The 26,560-nt window shown below is 36.1% G+C and overlaps 1 protein-coding gene across 1 annotated transcript in view; it reads right to left on the reverse strand.

Moving 5' to 3' along the window:
- Window positions 1–2,784: 2,784 nt before the first annotated feature.
- VEGFC (vascular endothelial growth factor C) overlaps window positions 2,785–26,560 on the reverse strand; it is a 93,954-nt gene continuing 70,178 nt past the window's right edge. Inside the window, 4 exon segments of the mRNA NM_001445462.1 lie at window positions 2,785–3,285; window positions 6,746–7,079; window positions 7,391–7,497; window positions 20,722–20,873. Of these exon segments, the coding sequence (NP_001432391.1) occupies window positions 3,171–3,285; window positions 6,746–7,079; window positions 7,391–7,497; window positions 20,722–20,873 (708 nt within the window). The 3' untranslated portion in view covers window positions 2,785–3,170.

Below are 26,560 nucleotides of genomic sequence, written 5' to 3' on the forward strand. Positions count from 1 at the left end.
TGCCATAAGTGCTCTCAAGTGACCTCTCTCACCTGTGGGGTCTGCTTCTTTTCTCTTGCTCATTGAATAAAATTCCTTCAGAGCAGGTGCCCCCAGAGGAAGTCTAGATGATGCGCAGGCTAGTGAGTGATCCTTTTCCCTTCTCTTAACGAAGTACATTCAGGGTATGCCACTGATGGTCACCCCTCAGACTTCTGCTTTTAGTACTATAGGTGTGGAGGATAGAGTCTATTTTTAAATGTCTAATAATGGAATCTGTTTCACTCAAGCAGTTAGCATAAACCCCTTCCAAAGGCGGGGGGCGGGGGTGGAAATAAGATCTGGAAGCTCTTGTTAACTGCATACCAAAATATTTTGTTCTTTGAGTTTTAAACAAGAGTATACAGTATTCGATTTCTAGACATAAAATTCTGTTTATAAACTTTCCAAGATTTGGCTAGATGAAGTGTTGCTGCATAGCTTCCAGTGTTTCCTCATCTTTCTATCCTTTAGAATCGACTGGATGGATAACTGGAGTCTTGCAGAGTTTATGAACACACTCACTGTATATTTTAGCTTCATGCTGAATCCTATTTGCTAATATTTTAAATGACTGTTTAGCTTGGTCTCTGCTCCGTCTCATTAACTGGCACCACAAAACCTCAATTACTATAATGTAGTGGAGTGAGATTTTTATGGTCCACGTAAAATTGCTTACAAAAATCTCTGGCAAAGTATTGTCTTTGTTGATGTTATTCTTGCTTTTCACCAAAATTATTACATCTCCAGGGATAAATTAAATGTTATTTTTTCTGGCATGCTTCACGTTTTAAATTTCGGTCAAGTGATTTTTTTTTTTTTTTTTTTTGCTTACCCATATATTCTGAGGAACTAATTGTCAACACATAGTTTAAATTTGTTTAAAGCTGATAACTTACAATGGTCATTGTACCAGGTTCTAATACTCTCTATGTGGCCTCTCAGGGGGCTCATTTGTAACCTAGAATAGATTTTTTTTTAAATTAACTAAAAAAACTAATATGTTTAAAATGTATCAAGACTAAAATGATTGACCAGATTGACATAACAGATTACATAATGTTTGTCTTACATTCTTGGCTTAAATGTGATGAAAATTATTAAATTGAATCTCAGGTGAATTTCACAGAAGGTCACCATTTTTGCACAAGGAATCATGCCTCTCCATCAGGTGGAAAGATGTTATTATGATTCCATTTTTTCTGTTTGTAATGACTCTTGAATTTGTTCTCTCGAAATTTTGATAAAACTGTAGTTGCTGTCAAATTTACTTGTATTTTTCTTTTGTTTTTATTATTGTTGTTGTTTGCTAATTTTCAAGTTTGAAAATTATCTAGACCTTAGCTGGTAGGTAGACTGTACAATGTATATATTTTCTTCTGCCTAAAAGCATCAGAGTCATCTTTACTAAAATATAGACAGTCCCTAAATGTATAATGAGAGAATTTTAGATGATGACTTCTTTTTCCCAATACATAAGAAATCTGATTTTATGAACTAGATGTTAAAGTTGTGTGGAGCATGTAACTGGAATTCAGTAATTGTTGCATGTAACATTGTTTTAGAAGTCAGTATTGAAAACAGTCAGTGTTGGAGTTGCCACTGTGATACAGTGGGTTCAGAATCTGACTGCAGTGGCTCGGGTCCCTACAAAGGTTGTGTTCCTGGTTCAGAGTAGTGGGTTAAAGGGTCCAGCGTTGCAATAGCTGTGGTGGGATTCAATCCCTAGCCGAGGAACTTCCATATGTTGCAATTGTGGCCTTAAAAAAAAAAAAGGCAAAAAAGAAAATACTCAGTGTTTCAATATTTTTAGGTCATCAACCTCTTAATCAAATCTTTTTAAAAAATAAATTATTTTATAGTAGAGCATATAGATACTAATATTTTGTGTTGTACTGAGATAGTCTCCTATACCATTTTAAAATGTTTTTGTTAAATTTGCAAGTTTCAAGAGACTTATTTTTATATAACTCTAGATTTTTTTCCTCCTTTCAGGATGACTTATTCTTATGTATTTGCTAGTGGCCATGTATTTTCATTTGCTAGTAGCCATGTCCAACCAGCAAATAATCAATTCTCTGTCAACAAGCAAACCACTCTTGTGGTTATATTTATGTAGGTAAACTATTTGTTCCCAGAGAAAAACATGCGTTTTTTTAGTGTGCTGCCTTTTTAAAAAAATGAAACAAGCACTTTGTGTGACTGAAATGTCTCCTTTTTTAAACACAAATGAGCATTTAAATGTCATTTCCAGTTTATTTTGTATGTGTTGGATAGGAGCACTTCAGCTTACAAAAAGTATTTTAGCTGGTCAGAAGCAAATAAATATTTGGAAAAGATTCTTTTGGAGTAAGATATTGTAAAACCATTTTAATATATACTGAGAGGTCTTATTCCAGGCTAAGAATCTGGATGCTCCTAGAACACTGAGTAACTTTCAATCACTCGGACATGCCAAGTAGACTATCTTATAAGATGATATGTTGATTCTTTTAAGACGATATGTCAAATCTCTATTTATTCCCTTGCCTATAAATTCAAAAGCATCATGTGCTAAAATGTTTATACTCATTAAATATACTAAGTTTAACTAAAACGTAATAGCAACTGCTGTCTCCCTGAAACTTCCTTCTACAGGATCAAACTTTTCCATAGCAATCAAAATCTGACATCTGGTGAGAGAAAAAGAGAAAGGGCAGGTGGAAATGAGTATTTTCATAATATTAGGTTTTGCCTGTAGCCTAAGATGGTACTGGACTGAACATCTTATAATACAATTTTCATTTTATTTGAAACATGTTTTGCTTGATATAAAAATATTGATCACAGTGAGCTTTACCAATTGTTATTGCTATAAAAATGAATGCAGAAACAATATTTTTAGTGGAAATAAATTATATAGTCATTATTCTTTCTTTTTTAAATCACAAGAGAAAAACCTCGGCTGTTTGGTCATTGACAGGAAACCAGTCTTTTAAAGAGGTCTTTTGCAGATGAACTCCAGTCCATTTCTGTTAATGTTCCACGTGGTTCCGGAAACTGACTTCTGTCTTTGTTACCAGGGTCCCACAAAGTCTCTGTGCTCAGAGTTCTAATGTGGCAACACAGTTTCCCATAAGAGAAAAAATTATGAACTAGAAAAGAGTACAGTCTTAGTTCATATGTGGTCTTTTCCAATATGAAGGGACGCAGCGACATACTTCTTCACTAAATGAAAGTCCCTGTTCACAATGCTTCATTCGATTTGTACACGGTCGTCTGTAACAACTAGGGGAACAAAGAAGGACAGACTTCTGTTAAAGACCATGGTGATGAATTTGTTAGGCTACAAAAGCACTTTTTTTTTTTTTCTAAGCACTGTTTTTTCTAAGTTTTCAAGCTAGAACAAAGTTACTCATTTTATCATAAAACTGTTCTCCAGTTTATAAATTGCTACAGTTTGTGCCCGGAATTACAAAATTTAAGAGGAATGGAAAAACTTAAAAAAAAACAACAAAAGCCCAGTCTTGATTGCAGATATAACAAGTGGGAGAATGAGGTATTATTAGTACTAGTTCTTTTGAAGTGCTCTGTGCTTCCTGGATGAAAGGAACATAAAATAAATTTTGAAAGTGAATATTTAAGGTCTGCCAATTTCACGTGATCACATAGGCCCAGCAGTCTTCATAAGAATCTGGGACTCGTTTGGAACCCAGACTTCTGAGAGATGGAGCCCAGCCCTTCTGGCAGGACCAGGGTCTGCAGCGAGGGCCCCGCCCTCACTCTTGTCTTGGCGCCGATGGCAGCAGGCTGGCTGCACCATGGTGGCTCACACTCCCTTTCATACCTGGGCTCTATGTGAAAACAGTATGGTCAGGGGGCAGGGGCAGGGTCAGCAAGGGACAATATTCATTATGGGGTCCCTCTTCTACCCTAGATGTCCAGTTTCTAGTAATGGTGAAAGGCCAAACCACCAAAAAGCCAATACCATTGGCAGCCCAATTGCTACACTGAATGGGAGTCATGTCTGAGGGGCTTTTTGGAAGGTGAGTCTAAGTAACATGGGGCAATGGGGATGGAGGCACAGAGGAAAGTGCAAGGTAGCCTGGACATCAAAAATGCACGACAGGAAAACTACAAGTGTGATTCGGAACTATCATTCCTTTTGCTCCAGAAAAGAAAGCACATCTAGTTAAAGTATTACTTATTTTCATTTCTAATACAAATGCATTATTATAAGGCCACTGGTATTCCTTTACTAAAAAGATGCAATTCTCAATAATCAATGGAAGTTGCTGACTAAAGCAGTGAACCAACCACAGAATGTATACCCTGCCTGCCATACTTTTGGAATAAGTATGAAGAGAAAATGAGGAGTATATATATTTTCAAAATATTAAACTATGGTTTTTTTTTTTTTTTTTTTTTTTTTTGCTTTAGTAGATGTACAAAACCTGGAATTATATACACTTAGGAAAATGAACATGGGGAGAGATTCAGCAAATAGAAAGCTATTGGGAAACAATGTATGCTACAAGGAGAAATACAATGACAGGAATCTTTCCTACTAAGTTAATACAAGAATTCTGTAGAAAAATATAATAGCTGGTCAGTTTTATGTAAACAAAACTTGTCACTGTAAACTGGGTTCACTCAGATTTAATATACAAAATGTTTTAATGAGCTTTCATAAGATGTAGCATTCTTATTCTTCATTTCTGGATCCTTTTGATAATTAGAGTAGGATATGCAAGTAAAACTGGAATATAGTTATGTTCAAAATATTCTAAGGAGGAAACAAAATGATTCCTGTAAGGTCTTCTGGAATGATAAAGGGAAAAAATGTTATCAGTGAGATACCTAGATTCATGGGAGTCTGTATGCAGAAGCTTATATGTTAGTGTGGGCAGATCATCAGAAACATAAAGTAATCCCCAGAAAAGTCAATTTAATATAATTTTAGGCAAATTTTAGAAAAGAATGTAGAATAGTACTTGGAGTTAATTTCGGGTTGTAAGTGTGCTATGTTATGAAGTAAAAGGAAAATTCTGAGGATTAAAAGATCTAAGAAATTCTGTATACAAAAGACAACTACCCAAAACCATCTGTGTGTATTTGCTATACAGCTATTTGGCATTTGGATTAGTATTTAGTGTCTTATGAACTTGATTTGTATTTTGTATGTAATTGTGTTTTGTAATGCAAAGGGTATAAAACATCTGCATTATTGATAGCACCTTATTACTACCTGGTTGAGTAAATTTGAGCAAGTAGTTTAATTTCTCAGGTCATCAGGTTCTTTTTCTGTAGAATGAAGTTTGGATACTCTGTTTTTTAAACTGAAATACTCCTAATAAGCATTTACACCAGTATATTTATTTGCCTTCATTTATAACATTAAGTGAAATAGATGCTCTAGGAGATTAAAAAAAGAGAAATATAAAGCGAAATGTGAGCACAAACTCTTGAGAATCATAAAGGACAATTTACTGAAGATAAAAGTAATGATGAACATCCATGCAGATACTAAATTGTAAATAAATGAAAAGGTAAGTTTAAAGTCCTGTGAATAATCATGTGGTGAAAGGGTGTTACCACCATCTGCAAAGAGTGGGTGGAAGAAGAGAGCGTGATGGAGAACAAAGGCTGAGAAAACAAAAAGGACAACCAGGAAAGCACAATGTTGTTTCAACCAGAAAAGAAGGCACCTGAAGAGAAACTACACAACTACAGAAAGGACAAGTTACAGAAAGACCACATTGTCCATTGGATGAGGCAGTGAAGGGTCTCATGGACTCCTAGGGCATACACTGGTAACAGTAGGATGAATACATGAGAGATGAGAGGTGAAGACAGAGATAAACCTCAGATGCCTGGTCTTAGAGCCATTCAGAAGACAAGAACAGGGCTTGGTTGCTAAAGAATGCTCAATATTGCAGTTAGATGCCAATAAAATAGAAGAACTTCAGAGCTTTTGTAAAGTGAGGGAGAAGGACAGTAGAGTTGAGGACATTAAAGGAATGGAAGAGAGGGCATAATTGGTGGAGCCAGGCTAAAGGAAAGTGGGAGGAAACGGCCAAAGCACAGGGCTGGCTTATTCTCAGACCAGAGAGGAAGAAGTTCAGTGGTTAACACTGAAAGTGTTTGAGTTCAAGAGACTCCTATTTTTCTGGGGAAGAAAGGAGGAAAATCAGGTCTAGGAATGTCTTGAGTAACCTTTAACAACGTACTGATTTTTTCCTCTAATTTCATTAAATACTTAGCTTAACTATTTTCATTTCTAGATGTGATTCCACAGTCAATGGTACTATCCTATCTTTTGTAAATTGTGCACCTTTTCTGCGCTTGGAACAGCTGTCCAAAATTACATCTCACAGTATTATCATCATTTTTGGTGGGGACACATGTGCACTGCCTGGATGTATTTTGCAAATGCTCCACAGGCGACGATCCTGTGCATCTGTTCTCCAACTCGTGTTGAGAACTACTACCTTAGTCTCTGGGACAAGGACTTAGAGTGCGTTCTGACCTTAGATCTGGTCTTGGTTCCCAGGGCTCCCATCTTGCTTTTTTGGGAGCAATCACAGTCCCACAAAAGTTTAGCATTGGTTATAAAACATCAGAATTCATTTTTTAGAACTAATCTAGTCCCATTCTAACAATCAATGTTTTGATTGAGAAAATTGCTTTGGGTTGAGAAAACTAGTTCCAGTAAGAGAAATAAATACTCTTTCTGAAGATTTCTTACCTGCATGTTTGATGCTGAAACTTCTTTCCCTTTAAGAAGCATTTCTGTGGGTTTTCTGTACATTCACAGACACATTTTCCAGGGTTTAAGGGTTGATTTCTTGGGCAGGTTTTTTTACATACGCATTGGCATGTGTTTTCATCAAATTCTCGGTTGGCCCCACACGAGTTGGGGAAAAGTTTGTTTTTACAGACACACTGGCATGAGTTTCTGTCTAGCTCCTTGTGGGGTCCACAGCTGGAAGGTCGAAGCCCCCCTCTGCACACACACTGACAGGTCTCTTCATCCAGCTCCTTGTTGGGGCCACAGATGTCATGGAAGCCATCCGCAGAGTCTAGACAAACACAGTCAGAACATCTTTTTTATAACCTTACTTGGATCTAGGTGTGGTGTGAAACAACAAAAAGCATTTAAAAGCTTATTCCTTTTCATGTGGTTCATTAAAGGGTTGTGCACAAAGACAGGCAGGTTCCTTTAAAAAGAAGTTCAAAACAATTCCAGTATGAAGCAGAAAATGTCCTGTGTTGCAGTGACTTAGGTCAAAGCATGAGAATGAATATTGAACATGTGATTTTAATATTATGGTATTTGTTAATCAAAATAGAGACCCTTGGCATTTAGTCTTTAGAACACCATTGGGCTTACCATCTCCGGCATTAGAGGAAAAAATAAAATCTTGCTGAGCCAGGCACCTGCAGAAGTGATTATTCCATATGTAGTCTGTGGGGCAAGTCTTGTTTGCAGCCTGGCACCTGTGGGAGAGACAGGTTAAACAAAAGTATAACTGGTACATGGAAAGGATCATCTCTTTTCTTACTGATGTATTGCAAGATCAATGCGCGCTTGCCAAAAAAAAAAAAAAAAATTAAAGTGATTTAAGAATATATGAAATGAAATGCACATGTTCCCTCTCAAACTATCCCATCCACAGGTGCTGTCAAATTCAAGTTCCAGAGGTGCCCACTGTTAGTGGTATGGTCTCATATCGAAGATGTATACCGAAGATGCCAGACTTCCATCTTTTTAAGGCAAATACATTTACTTGCATATCACATATTGTTTTAGTTCATGCAAAACTGGGATAAAGCCTTTTATACTATTCTGAAATTTACTTTTTCCATTAAACAATTTATTTTGGACAACTTTACATGTCATTTCATAAAATTTGTTCCATTATTTTTACTGGTTTCACAGTAGTCCATAAAATGGATGTACTATTATTTATTTTAGTAATCTATTAGTAGGAGATTGGTAGCCACTGGGGTTTCTTCCATTTTTTGGCTTTTTCAGCCAATTCTATAGGAACAGCCTTTCCTGACTTAACGTCTGAAGCCCAGATGCCCATAACTATAAAGGGTCCATTAATAAGAAATGTCATATTCCTCAGAAAGGAATCAAAGACCATGTTTTTTTGCTGTTGTTCTAGTTTTTCCTTTCTTTCTTTCTTCCATCTTTCTTATTTATTTTACTACAAACTCTGAACACATGGGCTTCAGTCAGGTAGACCAAATGTCCCTTTGATGTACCAGCCATCCCACTGTTTGCTAACTGGGACCTCTTTGTTAGTGCTGTATGTCATGGGCCCTTTAATTTTCCAACTTCTCTGCTTTCTGGGATAAACAGAGGCCATAAGCTCATCCTCCCATTTTTTCCTCCTCACCTGCAATCACCCACCCCCTCAGGAAGCACTAATTCTCTGTGCTGGAAAATTTGCAAATAAATTATTGGTCTTAAACAAAAGACACCTGTACATATTTTAGGGGAAAAAAAATTTCACAGTGCTATTTCCAAATCCAATTGAATATTACTGGGCTTTTCAATTTAGCCCTTTGACTTGAAACTAATCTGTTCCATTAAAATCTTGGTTTCTAACCATTTCAATATTTATATTTGCTTAAATATAAGTACATTGAGATATTTGTTTTATCCTGCATATATGATATGCTTTTTAATGTTTTTGAAAATGGAAAACATTGTGTGATTATCTGAGTTAAAATTATGAGAGAAAGTACACTTAAAAAAGTTTCTTTGGATTCAGATCCCCAGCATGTGTCTTCTTAGGTTTTTATATCATCAGTGTGTCTTTTAGCAAATAAAAGATGTAAAGTATGTGTATGTATTTTTTTATCATTTTGTTACATAGAAGATAGCACCCCATGTACACTGTTCTAATCCTTTTTTTTCACTTAACAATATTCCCTGGAGAACATTATACCTTCTTAATAATTGTAGGTATTCCCGAGAGCAAGTCTCTATGCATTACATAGTTTTGTTTTTATTTTCTTGGAAAGTCATAAACATATTTGTTCTACATGAACTCTATAAACAGTCTTTATCCATTTGCCAAAACAATATCATTTTTGAATTTACATCCTATCCAAAATTTGAGTGCCCTTCCATCAGATAAGAAGCATTGTGTGTAATTATATCTTAGCAGTGCAATTAATCCTGGCTCAGGAATCACTCTTCTGTCAATGACAGTGAAACCGTTTTGGCTGTGTTGCCCCAATATGGACCTATATGTGGTTTAAATAGTACACCCCCATGTGGGCATCAGGTGGGCACAGTGTGGTGGAGTCGTAGTAGAAAAGCATCTTCCATTTTGCCAACACATGATTTATACTGCTGTTACTTAAGCCCATGTTTTTCTGGCTGTTAGTTGCAACCCATTAGTGGATCATGAACTGAATTATATGAGGTGGGAAATGCATTTTCTTTCTTTCTTTCTTTCTTTCTTTTTTTTTTTTTTTTTTGTCTTTTTGTCTTTTCTAGGGCTGCACCCGTGGCATATGGAGGTTTTCAGGCCAGGGGTCTAATCGGAGCTACAGCTGCTGGCCTACGCCAGAGCCACAGCAACGCCAGATCTGAGCTGCGTCTGTGATCTACACCACAGCTCATGGCAAGGCTGGATCCTTAACCCACTGAGCAAGACCAGGAATTCAACCTGAAACCTCATAGTTCCTAGTCAGATTTGTTTCCACTGAACCATGATGGGAACTCCCTTAATGATTTCTTTAAAAAGCATATTCTTTCTGTTCATTTCTGTGGAAATGAACCATACTCTTAATTGATTAATCTCACTGGAAGCAAGATTTAAATTAAATTAAAATTGTGCTGACCATGGGGCCCCTATAGGCCACACTTGTGTTCTTCAAATAGCTACCTTATGCTGAGTCTTGTTAAAAGCAGGAAGTAATCCAGTAACATTAGTCCAAAAGCATATATTATGAGCTCTCATACACTCCTCCCAAATATCTTTAGATCCTTCAATGGGACATCCAATAAGATGCTCTGTACTCCATTAGGAAAATAGCACGGGGAACTCTGATCACATTAACAATGTTGGAAAAACATCAAAACAAGGTTTTGATTTCCTAATGGCCAACTGCTGATATTGTCTGAACTTCACCCACTATGATCAACATCAATCAAACCTGTGATATATTACAGAGGAATACCAATCCAGATCATCTGTGCCTAAGATTGCTGTCAGCATAGCAGGTAGAGGGGAAAATACCCTCTTTCATTATCAAAGCCACAGAGCCCTGGGTAAACTATTTCAACAGTTTATTCCAAAAGTCTTCGAATTGTTGTGTTCATCCTGAGTTCATCATTTGTGGTCCTTGAATACAATTTACAATCTATACATGTTGATTTGCTTATATTTTTGCAAGAGTGGTTAATATCAAATGGAAAATGATAAAGTAAAAATGGATTTGATATTCAATGTTATTAAGCAGATTTTTCAGTATATGAATAGAAATCAGAATTACATTCATTTTTAAGATTCTAAAATAAAAAGAACATATTTAACAGAGATATATCTAAAAATACATATGTTTATCTTCCCTTGTATTGGTTTTTATTGATTTCATGCTAATTTGTGCTTATGTCTGTTGATGTTACTTTTTTTGCTTGTGACTGGGAGAACGGGATCAAATGGGGATTTTGTTAAAAAGAATACATGGTGATTGATGAAAATTCCATGGTTTTAATAATCTTTCTAGACAATACTTGAAAGATTAATAAAATAGTTGCATTAGTATAAAAAATGGGCTTATAAATATAATCTTGCAGCCTTTGTGTGAATATAAATGATTGTTTTAAAGCAGTAACCTGCCATATATAAAAGCTCAGCTACCACCTGAAACTGAGATATAGTTACACCAAGTCATCACCAATTGGCTTGCTGAGTACAGGACAGCTTGTTTTAGAGCTGGATGATCACTAGGACTGAGGCATAGCAACATACGATGCTCAAGTAAGTCTAGAAGCCTGTGTGCCTCTTCTTTTAAACTTGCCATTTTTGTGGATTTGCTTGGGTATACAAGGTTGAGAGAAGTTGATAGGTTGAAACAATGCAAATCTAGTACTTAGTATATTTATCAGCTTGTAAGTTTTATTTCTATATTTAATGTGAACTAACAGATTTATTTAGATCAGAGAAACAATAAAAAGTAACCAGGAATTCAGTAAAAAATGTCCTTCAGTAGCTACTGGTCTATCTCATCCTAGCAACATTTCATTAACAATAACAACAACAAGAGAATGTGTTGAGGGCGTTGGACTATTGATAGGACATCAAAATGACTGGATGATGGCAGTGTTTCAGGGAAAGGGAGGCAGAGTTGAAGGGATGGTGCACAGAAGAATTCTAGGGCACTGAAACATTCTTTAAGATAATATAATGGTGGATACCTGTCATTATACATTTGTCAAAATCCATACAATGTTTGACAAAAAGATATTAACATAAACTATGGATGCTAGTTAATAATGTCTCAATATTGGTTCATCAATGGTAACACAGGTACCACACCAATGCAGGATGTTAATAACAGAGTAATTGCAGAGGCAGGAAGAGTGATGGGAACTCTCTGTACTTTCTGCTTAGTTTTTCTGTAAACCTAAAATTGCTAAAAAGAAAGTCTATTAAAATTTTTCAAAAATGACTGATAGATTTGGTCTAATAACATGGACATTTATTAAAAATTAAGCTTCACAAATTATTTGATCTAATAGTCCCCCTTTATGGGTAACATCACAGACTAAACCTTAGTATAGAGGATGTACTGATGAAAACGTCTCCATCATGTACATTTTGCTGTAATTTCTACTAGTCAATCAGCAAGCCATAGGAGTGCTGTGCTATCCATTATTATCCTTAAGCAAAAATTAGAGAGGACCAAAAGCAGGCACACTCCAGAATATTTGGCTTCCTTTTTGAAAAAATATGCTTCAGGGTCTGAAATCTCATACTTGAGTTCCACTGGTAAATCAGTTCATACCATAGGTGCTCATTTGAAGGTGTTAGACATATTTACATAATTAGCTTTGTAGGAAAGAGGATGAATGGACATATGAATTAAGATTTCAAAAATAACTGCATATGAACCAAGGAATTTGAACTTGCAAAGAGACTATTTTCAGGGCAGAATAAAAATACACGTTTTTAAAATGTTGAAAAAAAAAGGTAGTTTCTGATCAAGTGGTGGCAAGACTATGTCCCAATTTAACTGGCAGATATGTTATCTCTATCTTTCTGCTCTGATACAGTTTACTAAATTTATCATGCTACTCTGCTTATCTCTATTTTAGTAAAGCAACAATGTGCAATCTTGAAATTAAAAAGAATGAAAAATTAAAATGGAATAAAGAAAAACTCATAGTCAAGCTCCTAAGCATTGGGACAGGGGAATCTATTATAGATTAACTGTCCAAAGATGCTCAAGTTTTAAATCAGAAGATACCATGAATACTCAAAGCACACATGGGAACACCTCATTCTCTTTTTCAAGCCCGTTCTTGCCATGAACAGGCAGGTACCCCCATCCTTCTGAATATGGTCCAGTAGATTCATCCTCGGCCTCCCTCTCTATGTCCCACATATACCACCCCCGGTTACAGGCCTTCTTGTATTTCAAATGTCTTTCCACCCCTCCACCCCTTCCACTACTGCCAGGGTTCTCACTCTTAGGATATCTCTCTTGGCTTCTTTCAGAAGCTTCCTCTCCACTTTTTCCAACTTCTGTTTGGCTTTTCTAATCCACCCACTACATGGCCACCAGGCTGTTCTTTATATCACAGAAAATGTAAACATCACTTCCGGCCACATCCCTGTTAGTGGCTTCTGAGCAGCTTGAAGAGAAAGATAAAAAGCCTACCCTGGGATGGTATGTGTGATCCTGATGATCCCTCTGGACTCCCAGAGGTTTTCTCCATCATACCCCTGCTCAGTCATGATCCAGCGGGACCTGCCCCACCTCACCATCCAGTCTTATGTTTACATGTTGGACTCACTTATGGGATTTCTTCTGGAGTAGCAGTCCTATCTATCCCTCTATCTCTTTAGGCTAGTACAACAGTAGTACCTGGATGGCACACAACAACTGATTGGTGAGTGACTGAATGAAGCAGAGTACAGTGTATTATATACTTATTACACTAGATATATTTGTGCTTGTACTCTGGTGCATACGTTGCTTCAGTTAAGAAACTGTGTTATCCATTTTTAAAAGAGCCTACATTTCCTAGCAAAGTGCTATGCACATAGGAGACACAACACAAATATCTCATGAATAAACATCAAGGGAAATAAAACTAGGGCATCAGTTCTTAGTCACAAATGGCTCCCTCCATAGAAAGAGAGTCTCCATTATTAAAGGGGCCATAGAAATTCATGGAGTTCAATCTGAAGGAAAATATAAGAGGAAATAATTGAAAAAAGAGAAACAATATGAATATTGATATCTAACCATTTCTATTAGAGAAAAATCTTTCCTACCTCTGGAATTTATGATGAATTTTGGTGCTGCTGATATTGAGATTTGAAAAGTTTTTTGTAAATACTAGAAGTGCTATATGGTATAGGGGAAAGCATGAGGTTAGGAGAAAGAAACACTTTTTATCTCTTTCTGGCACTTTTTAAGAAGCTGTTTAGCTTTGTACATGTTAATTAATATTTCTAAGACTCATTTTTTTCATTTGTAAAATATTAGTAAAAATAGTAGCCAATGTTTACTGAATGCCTATTCTGTGTCAGGCACTGTGCTAATGTTTAACACAGAATACTAATTATAAACATCACTACATCCTGGGAGTTAGATGTTGTCCTCCTCATCATCTTTATTATGCTATTATAATATTAGACTAATATGTAATATAGTATCATGTTATTGAAAGATTGTGAGGATTAGGTTATAAATGTTACACTGCATTATGCTACATATAATTTTTAAATTTATATTTTGTTTTCAAGATGAGGAAATATGTCATCAAATGTTTACAAAACTTAGGCAAAATTCAAAGAGCTGGTGAGCAGAGAACGGATTTTCACACTGGAAAGCCACCTGCAGTGAGCACACTCTGTGCTCTGTGGTGGCTGTCATCAGGCAGGCACCTGGCAGCACTAGTTCTGAGCATGAGACCCTGGGAGGCAGATACCTGGTGCACAGTAATATCTGGTAAAATTAAAATAATAACAATATACATATAACACATGTTGTCTCTTGATTGTGAATGCTCAGAGGTTAGAAGCAGTCAAGCTCATCTCTGTCCTGTCTCATAGTACCTAGAAACAGTCTATCCATTTTAGAGACGCGATAAGTTTTTATTTTATTTTACTTTACTATTTATTTTATTTTATTTATTTTATTATTTGCTTTATAGGGCTATGCTTGTGGCATATGGAAGTTCCTGGGCTAGAGGTCAAATTGGAGCTACAGCTGCTGGGCTACTCCACAGCCATAACAACGTGGGATCCAAGCAGCATCTGCAACCTAAACCACAGCTCATGGCAACACCAAACCCTTAATCCACCGAGCAAGGCCAAGGATCGAATGCACATCCTCATGGATACTAGTTGGGCTCATAACTCACTGAGCCACAACGGGAATTTCTCAATGAGTATTTTATGAATGACTCATTTTGTGAGCCACTCATTCTTTTAATTACTTAGTTATACTTGTTTGCAAACAACACAAATCAAATGGTCTGCTACTTCATAATAATGTAAATATAACACTGTGCATTTGGAAAAGACATGCTTTGTCCTCCTCCTGACAGGGAGGATGAGAGCAGGGATGGAGCAGAACCGGGATACTGTTGCATCAGATCCACATCTCCATCTCTATATAAGGCAGTGCTGGGAAGCCCTCCCCCTGAAAGGAATCATTATAATCTTCACTTAAAATGTCACCATAAAGATTTTAAGACATCTACCATTTTGAACCTGTACCAATGTCAAAATTATAGTTAATAAAAGGGTCTTTTCTTGACATTTCCAAAATCAGTTTTACTGAGGAGTAATTTGCATACAATAAAAAGCTCCTATTTCAAATTCATTGCCTTTTTACAGATTTATGCACTTGTGTAACTATTACCACCATCAACATTAAAGGTTCCCTCTGCTCCTTCCTAGTCAATCCCCACCACCTGCATGTTCAGGCAACTAGCAAACTGCTTTCTCTGAGTCTAGACTGTATTTGTCTTTTCCAGGGTTTCATGTAAATTGAACCATACAGTATGTATCCTTTTTAGCCTAGCTTCTTTCACTCAGCTTAATGTTTCTGAGATCCATGTCTGTCGTGTGTATCAATAGTTCATTCTTTTTAGACTGGTCAGTAATATTCCACTGAATGGATACACTGCAATTTGTTTATTCACCCACCTTTGATGGATATTGGGTTGTTCCCAGTTATTGGCTAATAAAGCTTCTATTTACATTTGTCTACAAGTTATTGTGTGGAAATATGTTTATATTTCTCTGGGATAAATAATTAGGAGAGGATGTTATCAATCATATTCTAAGTGTGTATTTAAGTTCGTAAGCATCTGCCAAAGTGTTTTTCAAAGGAGTTGCACCATTTTACAGTCTCATCTGCATATGAGTCCAATTACACCACATGCTCTCCAATACTTGTTTTTTTTTCTATCTTTTTAATTTTAGCCACAGTGGTGGCAGTTCCTCTTAACTCTTAACAAAGATAATGTTTTTAAAACATATTTATGTATTCATCATACATACATGATGACTATGGGCATCTTTAATTAAATTGTGGGTCAAAATTCATAATAGGTTGAGATAAATGTTTCAAAAAAAGAGAAACAATGGGGAAAAGTGTTTGAGGGCATCACACTAATAAGGCATGCATTCATAATGGGAATAATACCATTTGTAAGGGGGTAAAAACTGGGTATTGGGGAAGAATCATCTTAGATCTGACAATGGTTTCTGGCCCTCCAAAACCAACAAAATCCCACTCCTTTGTATCTAATTTCTACTGGGTTTTATTGGCCCTGGAAGATATCCAAAGTGTGTACAAGATAAGGCTATAAAAGACTATTCAATAAATGGCTGTGATGGGAGGAATTCTTCTTGACCAAGCACTTTATCTCAGAGTCATATGGTGAGAGGTGCCTCTGTGCGCCCATGGGCTGCCTTGTGGCTGCCACTTAGGCTTTTGTGTGTGACTTAAGCTTTAAGGATTAAAAACTAAGAGTTTAAATTTATTTTATTATTTCTATAAAAATGTTATTCAAAACATTAGCATATCAAATGCTGAAAAGAAAAAAATGTTGACATGTAAATGAGTAGTAGCTACATAGGTTAAATGTTGTTTTCTCATATGAAGCAGAAGTTTAAAAATATTAATGTCCCTAAAACTTTTAAAGAAATTATCTTTTAAGAATTATTTTAATTTTTCTGGAAAATTATTGTTTTGAATGCTTTAAAAATTATTATATATGTATTACACATTTATATCAATTGCTACTCTCCATATGCAATTTGATATATTACCATTTATATAAGTAAATAAATGTTTCTCAGCAGTTATAAAGTTATGTTCAATATTAACAGTTTTTACATTTTTATTTAACTTTTTGCAATAAAAATTTTATTTTCTCCTTTTTAATACCACATTGAATAAAAAAGTAAGCTTTCTACTTCCTTTAATGTATAAAGCTCAGACATACTTAAGGTACATAAAGAGATATAAATATGTCTGTGGTATTAAAATTTCATGGAGAAGGTTATTAGGAAGAATGTCTATAAAAGAATCCTTAGGGGGTAATAATGAAAAAAAAAGGTTGAACAGCACTACCATAAAGGAAATATGTTAAAAGTAATACTTTGTTTTATTTTTATAGTTATATATGACTATATAACTACATATAAAGTTATATAGTTATCTACTTTGAAATTACATATATAGTGTTACATACATATATAGATATTACATATACACATAGTCATGTGCATATTGGCTTGGAATATAAAATACATTTCCTATTGTACAAAATAAAACACACTAAAAAACACAGAGACAAGGAAATGAATCCAACATGAACCTTAATGATAACAATAAATCTGCCCTTTAGGAATTCCCACTGTGGTGCAGTGGGTTAAGAATCCAACTGTACCAACTTGGGTCACTTGGAGGCACAGGTTCAATCCTTCGCCTGACGCAGTGGGTTGAAGGATCTAGTGTTGCCACAGCTGTGGCATAGGTCACATCTATGATTTGGATTCAGTATCTAGCCTGGAAACTTCCATGTGCTGCAGGTATGGCCATAAAAATTTAAAAGGAAAAAAAAAATTGCCCTTTTAGCTGCTGGACCCTATGCTAAGCACTGAAAATGCACTCAGTTATTTACCTCAATACTCTGTACATCTTTACATTTTATAAATAAGCAAACTGATACATAAGCAAACCGAGACATGAAACACCCAATCTTAAAATGCTAATTAGCAGCAGACCTGAATTCAGATCTGGCTTACTCTAAGATCCAAGCTCTTTCTGCTCTAAACTTTTGTTTCATCTTGACTTGGAGGAGCCTATAGTAGCAGTAACATGAATAAGTAATTATGAAAACATGAGTAAAATATGCAAATGCTATAAGATCTATACAGATAAGTAAGTCTTTTTATTTAACAAGCATTTGCTCATCAGTGTAGTAGATCTGTTTAGTCTGGAGTGTGATTACCTGCTTTATCTATAAAAGAAGGCTAATGCTACTTCATAGATGATTTTTGTCAGGGCCAAATGAGACAATGTGTGTTAAGGGCTGCACATAGTCATGGTTCAATTGTTTTTATTTTTTTTATATTTTATTTATGAATTTTGCTTTTTAGAGCCACACTGCGGCATATGGAGGTTCCCATGCTGGGGGCTGACTCGGAGATGCAGATGTCAATCTACACCACAGCCACAGCATCGCCGGATCCTTAACCCACTGAGTGGGGTCAGGGATCAAACCCACATTCTCTTGGACACTAGTTGGGTTCTTACCACTGACCCACGATGGGAACTCCTCAATTGTTTTTAAGTGTTATTAGTTGGCCATTATAGAAGACATAAGCCTACCTGAAATACTCTCATAATCCAGTTTCACACGCAACTTTTACAGACCCCTAAAAAATCCATGCAAAGACAGAGTAAATGCCGGCACTGATTTGGGTATTCAAGAAGCAGAGGTGGCTGCGGTATTTGGACATGACAAATGCCGAAGAAAGACCTTTACCTGAACTCTGAGAAATGGATAGGGCTTTGGAAGGGCAGAAAAGAAAGGAAAATTATTTTAAGCCAGGGCAGAACAGAAACAAGACATAGAGCAGGAAATGAGCTTGGTGTTCAGGGAATCAGACTTTGTGAAACACAGCATTGGTGAAGAATGGGAAGCCAAACATGAAAGGAAGGCTGATACCAGAAGACAGAGGTGGAAAATTTAAGCCCAGTTCTTTGAGAAGTTGAAAGTCACTGACAGTTTCTGGTCTGATGAATGAAATGATGCCTCTTAAAGCTTACTTGTAACTTTACAGAGGAGTTGAAAGCATATTTGATACAAGAAAACTAGCCCTGAAATCACTGTGTTAAATGAGAAATAGATGCCAAGTGAAGTGGATCAGGATGGCAGCAATGGAAATGAAATGATCAGTTTAAGTTGGAGTGGGTGTATCCCGTCCCCCACAAAATAATCTATAGTGTCTGGGTATGATATAAGGAAAATAAATAATTAATGACAACTATGTGATTTCAAGGCCTACAAGAATATGAGAGGCTATGAATAATGTAGAGGTAAATAAAGGGACTTAACACATCTTGATTTTGTACCCATCTTGTCTAATATAATTATAAACACAACTATATAAAAGAGATTTAGATAAAATATTATAAATCAGCAATATGCTCAGATCCTGAGCTGCAATTTTGGAAGCCATCAGCCCAGAGATAATGACTGAAGTTCTTAGAATGGATGAGTTGCCAAGGGGGAGAGGTGAAGAGGTGAACAGAACTCCCAGGGCTGCAAAAATTAAATCCCACCTACTGTTTCAAGGGTTACTGTCTCCACTTGCATGAATTTATTCACAGATGTCTGTAAGATCTTTTCTTTTTGTCAGTCAAATGAGGCTAGCCTTAAGTTTTCCCTAAAGTATCCTTGGAAAGATAAAGCCTTCTATCAGTTACACTAAGTGAAGCAGCAGGGGAGTTCCCTGGTGACCTAATAGTTAAGGATCTGGCACTGTCACTACTGTAGCTCAAGTGTGATTCCTGGCCTGGGAACTTTTGCATGCCAAGTGTGTGCACCACCCCACTCCCTCCTCCGCCCAATAAAAAGTAAAGCAGCACAAAGAGATGCAACTGGGAAAACTGCTATTAGCACATCATGTTTATTGCCAAGACCCCTAAAATGCAAGGTTTCTGGAGTTCCCTTGTGACCTAGTGGGTTAAGAATCTGGCATCATTACGGCTGTGGCTCTGGTTACTTCTATGGAGTGGGTTTGATCCCTGGCCCAGGAACTTTCTGGCCAAAAAAAATTATTTTAATTAAATAAATAAGATACAAGGTTTCTAAAAAAATTTATAATATATATGTTGCCTCATCAATTTACTTATACTTTTGTTATAAATGTTGGAGTTATATAATGCTTATTTACATGCACATTCCACATGCACTGGCTATCCTAAAGAACAAAGAGTTGTATCCTCATTTGCTGACAGAAAGCAGAAAGTTCTTCACTCTCAGATGGCAATGCACAAGGATTCTTTTTTTTTTTTTTTTTTGCTTTTTATGGCCGCACCTGTGGCATAAGGAAGTTCCCAAGCTAAGGGGTTGAAATGAAAATGAAGCTGCAGTTGCTGAACTATGCCACAACCACAGTAACCCTGTATCCAAGCCCCATCTGCCATCTATGGCTACAGCTTGCAGCAAGGCAGGATCCTTAACCCAGTGAGTGAGGCCAGGGGTAGAACCCACATCCTCAGAGACATTATGTTGGGTCCTTAATCTGCTGAACCGCAACAGGAACTCCATGCACAATGATTCATTATTAACTATTCACAGAGTCAATACATGATGCTCTATCCAGACCCTTCTATAAGATCTAACAGAGCATATGCTATCATTTATCAAATTAAGAAACAGGCAGAGGAGTAAATCTGAATAATGAATGTTACTTTCAATGTTAATTTGAAGTAATATTAAGATAAAAATATTTCAATTATAATCAACATTTTAATATTTAATCCTTACTGAAATGAAATATGAATAGATATATAGAGAAAAACAAATTGAGATTGAAAACAGGCAACTGAATGCTAATAGATGCAAAATAATTTATTTATATTTACTTTTTGTTTTGTACCAAAAACCTTAGGCTCAAATATTTTCAGTTCTAACAACATCTATGAGTTTGCACACCTGGATTTCCTGACTGATGAATGTTGGTGGCATGTGTGCCATTCCATAGAAATACTTCTTTTATGTTGTAAGCTATTTTGTCTACAACATGGCTTTTCCTGCTTCAGTTTAATTGTATGTTCATGGTACACTTTTAAATATGTCTTATTTTTTCATTTGATGCAGAAGTACAGCAAATTTCACAAAAATTCTTTTAATCAATTGTGTTTACTTGGAAATAACTTTATATTAGCAGAAAATGAAGGAAAAAAACACCAGATTTAATTCATACTCACTGTGGTAGTGTTGCTGGCAGGGAACGTCTAATAATGGAATGGACTTGTCTGTAAACATCCAGCTTCGACATGCATCGGCAGGAAGTGTGATTGGCAAAGCTGATTGTTACTGGTTTGGGGCCTTGAGATAGAGGCACTGTAATTTCAAACAACTACAAAGAAGGGACAAAAAGAAGAAAAAATTACATAGATTCTATAAAGCATTTTTATGGTAAATGTTGGAGCCCAAAAAGAGTGAAATGAACTCTTTATGATTAGGTGGCACCACATATTATATGCAGGATGCTCAAGTTCCTATGATTACAATGGGAAAACTGTTTTGTGTCCAATCAGTATCCTTTATCAGAGTAATAAACAGTCCATATGTTTATGTCATGTCACTATTATAAGCATATTAGAATTTTGATAACCAACCAATGATTATAGAGCAGAGATGTGACAGACCGATGTGTTCAAGGAAAAAGGGGCTGTTTCAGAGTTCTAGATTATTCCAGGGGTTTAAAAGTTATCACAGATACAAAAATGTTTGTGATATAAGGGCAAAACTACTGGCCACACAACCTAGAAATGTTTGGTTAAATCCTATTTTATGTAAATGAATACACAGGCATAAAATACACAGATGTAAAACTGATTTTCATTCCAAATTAAATTTCAACTTGAAGTAATTTTGCATTTTTCTGAGATATGAATTTATTTTTAAAAGCATTATTTGGCAGATAAACATCGTTTCTGCTATTTTGACAAAGGCATTATGAAACTATTAGCTTAAGACAGGGCAGTGGAATAGTTTCAATATTTCATTTAAATAAAATATCATGCTGAATGTCTCATTCATGGAGAACTTCAGTTTTCCTCTTCTTTCCCCTTCTTTTTGTTTTTCCACAAAAACAATGTTTTAAGTTCAACATACAAATAAATTAGTGATTAAATAAAACAAAGAGGACTTAAATTCCAAGTTTTCTTAAAATCTAAATTATTGTTATTAATAATGGTAAAAGTGAAATCCTGTCCATTAAGTGCTTGACAAGATCAGTATAGTAATTTAATTTTAATTTAATTTATTCCAGTATTATAATTTTGACCAGTTTCTTCTCTTTTAAAAAGACGTTTGTTCATGTAGTTTGGATGAAGTCTTTTATTAGGTAAAATATCATAATGGCAGAAATCCTTTCCCTATGTGTAACTATTTTAAGAGATATAATTCTGAACTATCTATAAATACTACAATTTTTCTACTTCTTATGACACCTCTGGACCCTACATTAAGACTAGCATTAAAGAATAAATAAAGAGGTTCAGAAAATAAACAACTTTTTATGAATTGCTTATTTAATTTTTGCATTTACATAATTTATAAATTAAACTCTGTCATGGTGGAAATAATAGGAAGATGTACAGGTCTGGTCACAAAAGCCTAAAAATTTATGTTTAATTGGCAGTTCAATGTATGAACTTAGGGCTTAGGGGAGCCATTTAAATGCCATTGGCACACCCTCACACCGTGCACGAAAATAAACTCAAAATGGCTTAAAGACTTAAATATAAGACAAGACACCATCGAACTCCTGGAAGAGAACATAGGCAAAACATTCTCTGACATCAACCTTACAAATGTTTTCTCAGGTCAGTCTCCCAAAGCAACAGAAATAAGAGCAAAAACAAACCAATGGGACATAATCAAACTGACAAGCTTCACACAGCAAAGGAAAACAAAAAGACAACTTACAGGATGGGAGAAAATAGTGTCAAATGATGTGACTGACAAGGGCTTAATATAAATATAAGTTGTTTCTAAAATATACAAACAACTTACACAACTCAACAGCAAAAAATCCCATCAACCAATGGGAAAATGGGCAAAAGACCTGAATAGACGTTTCTCCAGGGAAGATATACAGATGGCCAATAAGCACATGAAAAAATGCTCAATATCCCTGATTATTAGAGAAATGCAAATCAAAACTACCACGAGATACCACCTCACATCAGTCAGAATGGCCATCATTAATAAGTCCACAAATAACAAATGCTGGAGGGAGTGTGGAGAAAAGGGAACCCTCCTGCACTGTTGGTGGGGATGCAAGCTGGTACAGCCACTATGGAGAACAGTATGGAGGTACCTTAGAAATCTATACATAGAACTACCATATGACCCAGCAACCCCACTCTTGGGCATATATCTAGACAAAACGCTCCTTAAAAAAGACACATGCACCCTCATGTTCACTGCAGCACTCTTCACAATAGCCAAGACATGGAAACAACCCAAATGTCCATCAACAGAAGACTGAATTAGGAAGATGTGGTATATATACACAATGGAATATTACTCAGCCACAAAAAAGAACAAAATAATGCCATTTGCAGCAACATGGATGGAACTAGAGACTCTCATATTGAATGAAGTAAGTCAGAAAGAGAAAGACAAATACCACATGATATCACTGATATCTGGAATCTAATATACGGCACAGATGAACCTTCCCACAGAAAAGAAACTCATGGACTTGGACAATAGACCTGTGGTTGCCTAGAGAGAGGGGGAGGGGGAGGGAGTGGGATGAATTGGGAGCTTGGGGTTAATAGATGCAAACTATTCCTTTTGGAATGGATTAGCAATGAGATCCTGTTGTGTAGCACTGGGAACTAAGTCTAGTCATTTATGATGGAGCATGATAATGGGAGAAAAAAAACACATACACGTATGTGTAACTGGGTCACTGTGCTGAATAGTAGAAGAAAAAATTGTATTGGGGAAATAACAATAAAAAAAAAAGAAAAAGGAAAAAAGTAAAGGCCATTGGTATTAAAGTTGGAAATGAAGTCTTGAGCATTGATAAGATTACTTGGTGAAATCATTCTCAATGAAGACATGTCTAACAACAGAAACGTGGGCAACAGTAACAGTTAAGGGGTGAAAAAGGCAAATGAACTAGTAAATATGTCTGGAAAGAAGTCTGACCTGGTGAGGAGACCCAGGAGAGGGTATTGTTAAGCTAAGGGAAGCTGAATAAAGAGAAGAGAGCTTCAGAAAGGTGTGTGTGGTCACAAGGTCCAATGTTGTCAAGTCCATAAGGACTGAGTGGAGAAAACTGGGGGCCAGAGTAGCCTAAGGGGTGGCCAGGCAGGGGCCAAAGGCTGAAAGAAGAGGCCTCACAGACTGGAAAGAAAGGGACCAGATGGCTGAGGCCACAGGGACAAAGCTGCTTACAGAACACTTGTAATCACTGCAGGATTTGGCATTATCTCAAGTGACATGAGGCAGAGCAGGGTCTGATGGTGAACGATAAGGCACTCCTTGAGATAACAGCTATGTTAGAAGAATTAATGATGTTTTCCCACTCCTAACCCTCAGCAGCATCCTTCCTTCTTTCAAAGATGGCTTCTGTTCCAGATTCCACCCTGGCATGGGTTCCACAGGGGAAAGAGATCATGGTGAAAGTTATGAAGATCATGGACAACTGTTGGCCATTCCTGGGTGGATAGCACCCACCATTGGGACCTGCCCCAAAGTACCAGGTGTGTATTCAGGAACTAGGCTTTGGAGAATATTTTAGTGAGATGGAGGTAAGTAAAATGCACCTTACTGGTAAAATAAGCTTGTCCGTATCTTTCAAAAGGTGGAAGGAATTTGTGTTGGTGAATACACTGATCATAAGGATAAAGGGACAGATAAAGAAGCACTAAAAAAAAAATCACTATTTAGAGAACTTCTTTTTTTTTTTCCTGAATAAACAAAACTATGGTGCAGGTTGATAGAAAAATTATTTATAGTTGAACTTATTAAAGGAAAATAAGATTTTAATTATTTATATTATAGAAATGTTTCCTGTTTGAGTCTAAGAAGGCAATTGGCCAGCTAAATTCAGTTAATTTGATCAAAAGGAGTAAATAGAAAATTGAAATAAAAACACTTCTCTTGAAACACATCTTCCACCTCCAAATTTTGACCTGAGTTTTTCAGGTAGCTTCCTTAATTCTCTACTTGACTCTGACAGTGTGGAAAAAATTTGAGGGTCCAGAGAAAAATACCTTTGACCAATATCAAAAGGAATGATTTTTGATAACTGAATTTTATTCATCTAAAACTTTAGAAAAATTAGGAACATCTACTGAGAGCGTGCCATATGTGTGGGCATTAAGACTTAACTGTACCTATAATAGGTTGTGTTGTAAATTAAAGGAGTTTCTCCTTTTCTATTTTATTTCCATACTAGTATAGATATTGATTGACTTTTTTTATCAATAGTATAGATATCAATTGACTTCGTTTTTAATTGAAAATGATTAAGTACAGATTCTACTCTTTTTTAATAATTAAATTCCATTTTCTTCTTTACGGACCAGTTTGTGAATTTTATAGTTATATTTAATCCCTATATTACTTTTTCTTCCTTCCTTCCTTCCTTTTTTTTTTTTTTTTTTTTTTTTTTTTTTGCCTTTTGTCTTTTTAGGGCTGCACCTGCGGCATATGGAGGTTCCCAGGCTAGGGGTCTAATTGGAGCTGTAGCCGCTGGCCTACACCACAGCCACAGCAACTTGGGATCTGAGCCGCATCTGTGACCTACATCACAGCTCAAGGCAACGCCGTACCCTTAACCACCTGAGCAAGGCCAGGATGGAACCCTCATCCTCATGGATACTAGTTGGGTTCCTTAACCACTGAGCCACAATGGGAATTCCTTAATCCTTACATTACTGAGAATGCCCACAGGGTTTTTCTCCTAATCAGGTAGTATGTGATCAGAAAACGCAAAATTTTTTGAACTTAAAAAAATTAATAATTAGAATTATATTATAAATTCACATCTGTCTCTTAATAAAGAAACTTTTCAAGTAACTGGCAACTTTTCTTTTCTACTAGAGACATAAGAAGAACAAAGATTTCAGTCCTAAAAACAGACAGACATTAACTAGAGTCCTGCCTCGCCAATTTGGAAACATTCTCTAACCCCTCTTAGCCTCTTCATCTATACAATAGGTATAGATAGGTATACAATAGGTATAGATGAAGTGATTGGTGATTTCAAGGCAGTATTGTTCAGATGATTCTTCTTCAAAATTGAATTGAATCTTTGTTAGAAGAATTGCAATTTTTTAATTTAAAATCTTTCCTTGTTTAGCTTTCAATAACTATTGAGAATCTATAAGATACCAAGTGCCTTGCTAGACTCTTAAGATAACAGTTATCAATCAATGATTCTTGTCCCTATGCAAGTCGTAGTTGTTAAGCAAAACTAACAATGAGGGTAAATTAGGAAAAAACTCTCCCTATATAATGATGCTAGGTTAGAATATGAAAGACAGCAAATAGTTTACCACAAATGGTGTTAGCAAGAACCTGTAGTTTAACCCCTTTAGGAAATCTGTGCTTGTTGTTATACAAAGACCTACCTGAACCAACCCAGTGACTATAATTTTCTCTCAAAAGAATCCAGGTCTATCCAAAAGTATTGGAAACAATGAATAAATTCTTTGTCTTTTAATACAATTAAAACCTTATACTACTGTCAGATTGTTCTGTGCTTTAATGTATACCTAACAGTACTATATATATATATATATATTTTTTTTTTTTTGTCTTTTTGCCCTTTCTTGGGCCGTTCCTGCGGCATATGCAGGTTCCCAGACTAGGGGTCGAATCGGAGCTGTAGCCACTGGCCTACACCAGAGCCACAGCAACGCGGGATCTGAGCCATGTCTGTAACCTACACCATAGCTCACGGCAACACCGGATCCTTAACCCACTGAGCAAGGCCAGGGATCAAACCTGCAACCTCATGGTTCCTAGTCGGATACGTTAACCACTGAGCCATGACAGGAACTCCTATATTTT

The sequence above is a fragment of the Sus scrofa genome, chromosome 15 (assembly GCF_054392235.1).
Source record: "Sus scrofa isolate SSC_HxYL_T2T_F1_AM1 chromosome 15, Sscrofa_HxYL_maternal_Yorkshire_Landrace_v2.0, whole genome shotgun sequence".
In the NCBI taxonomy this organism is placed as follows: domain Eukaryota; kingdom Metazoa; phylum Chordata; class Mammalia; order Artiodactyla; family Suidae; genus Sus; species Sus scrofa.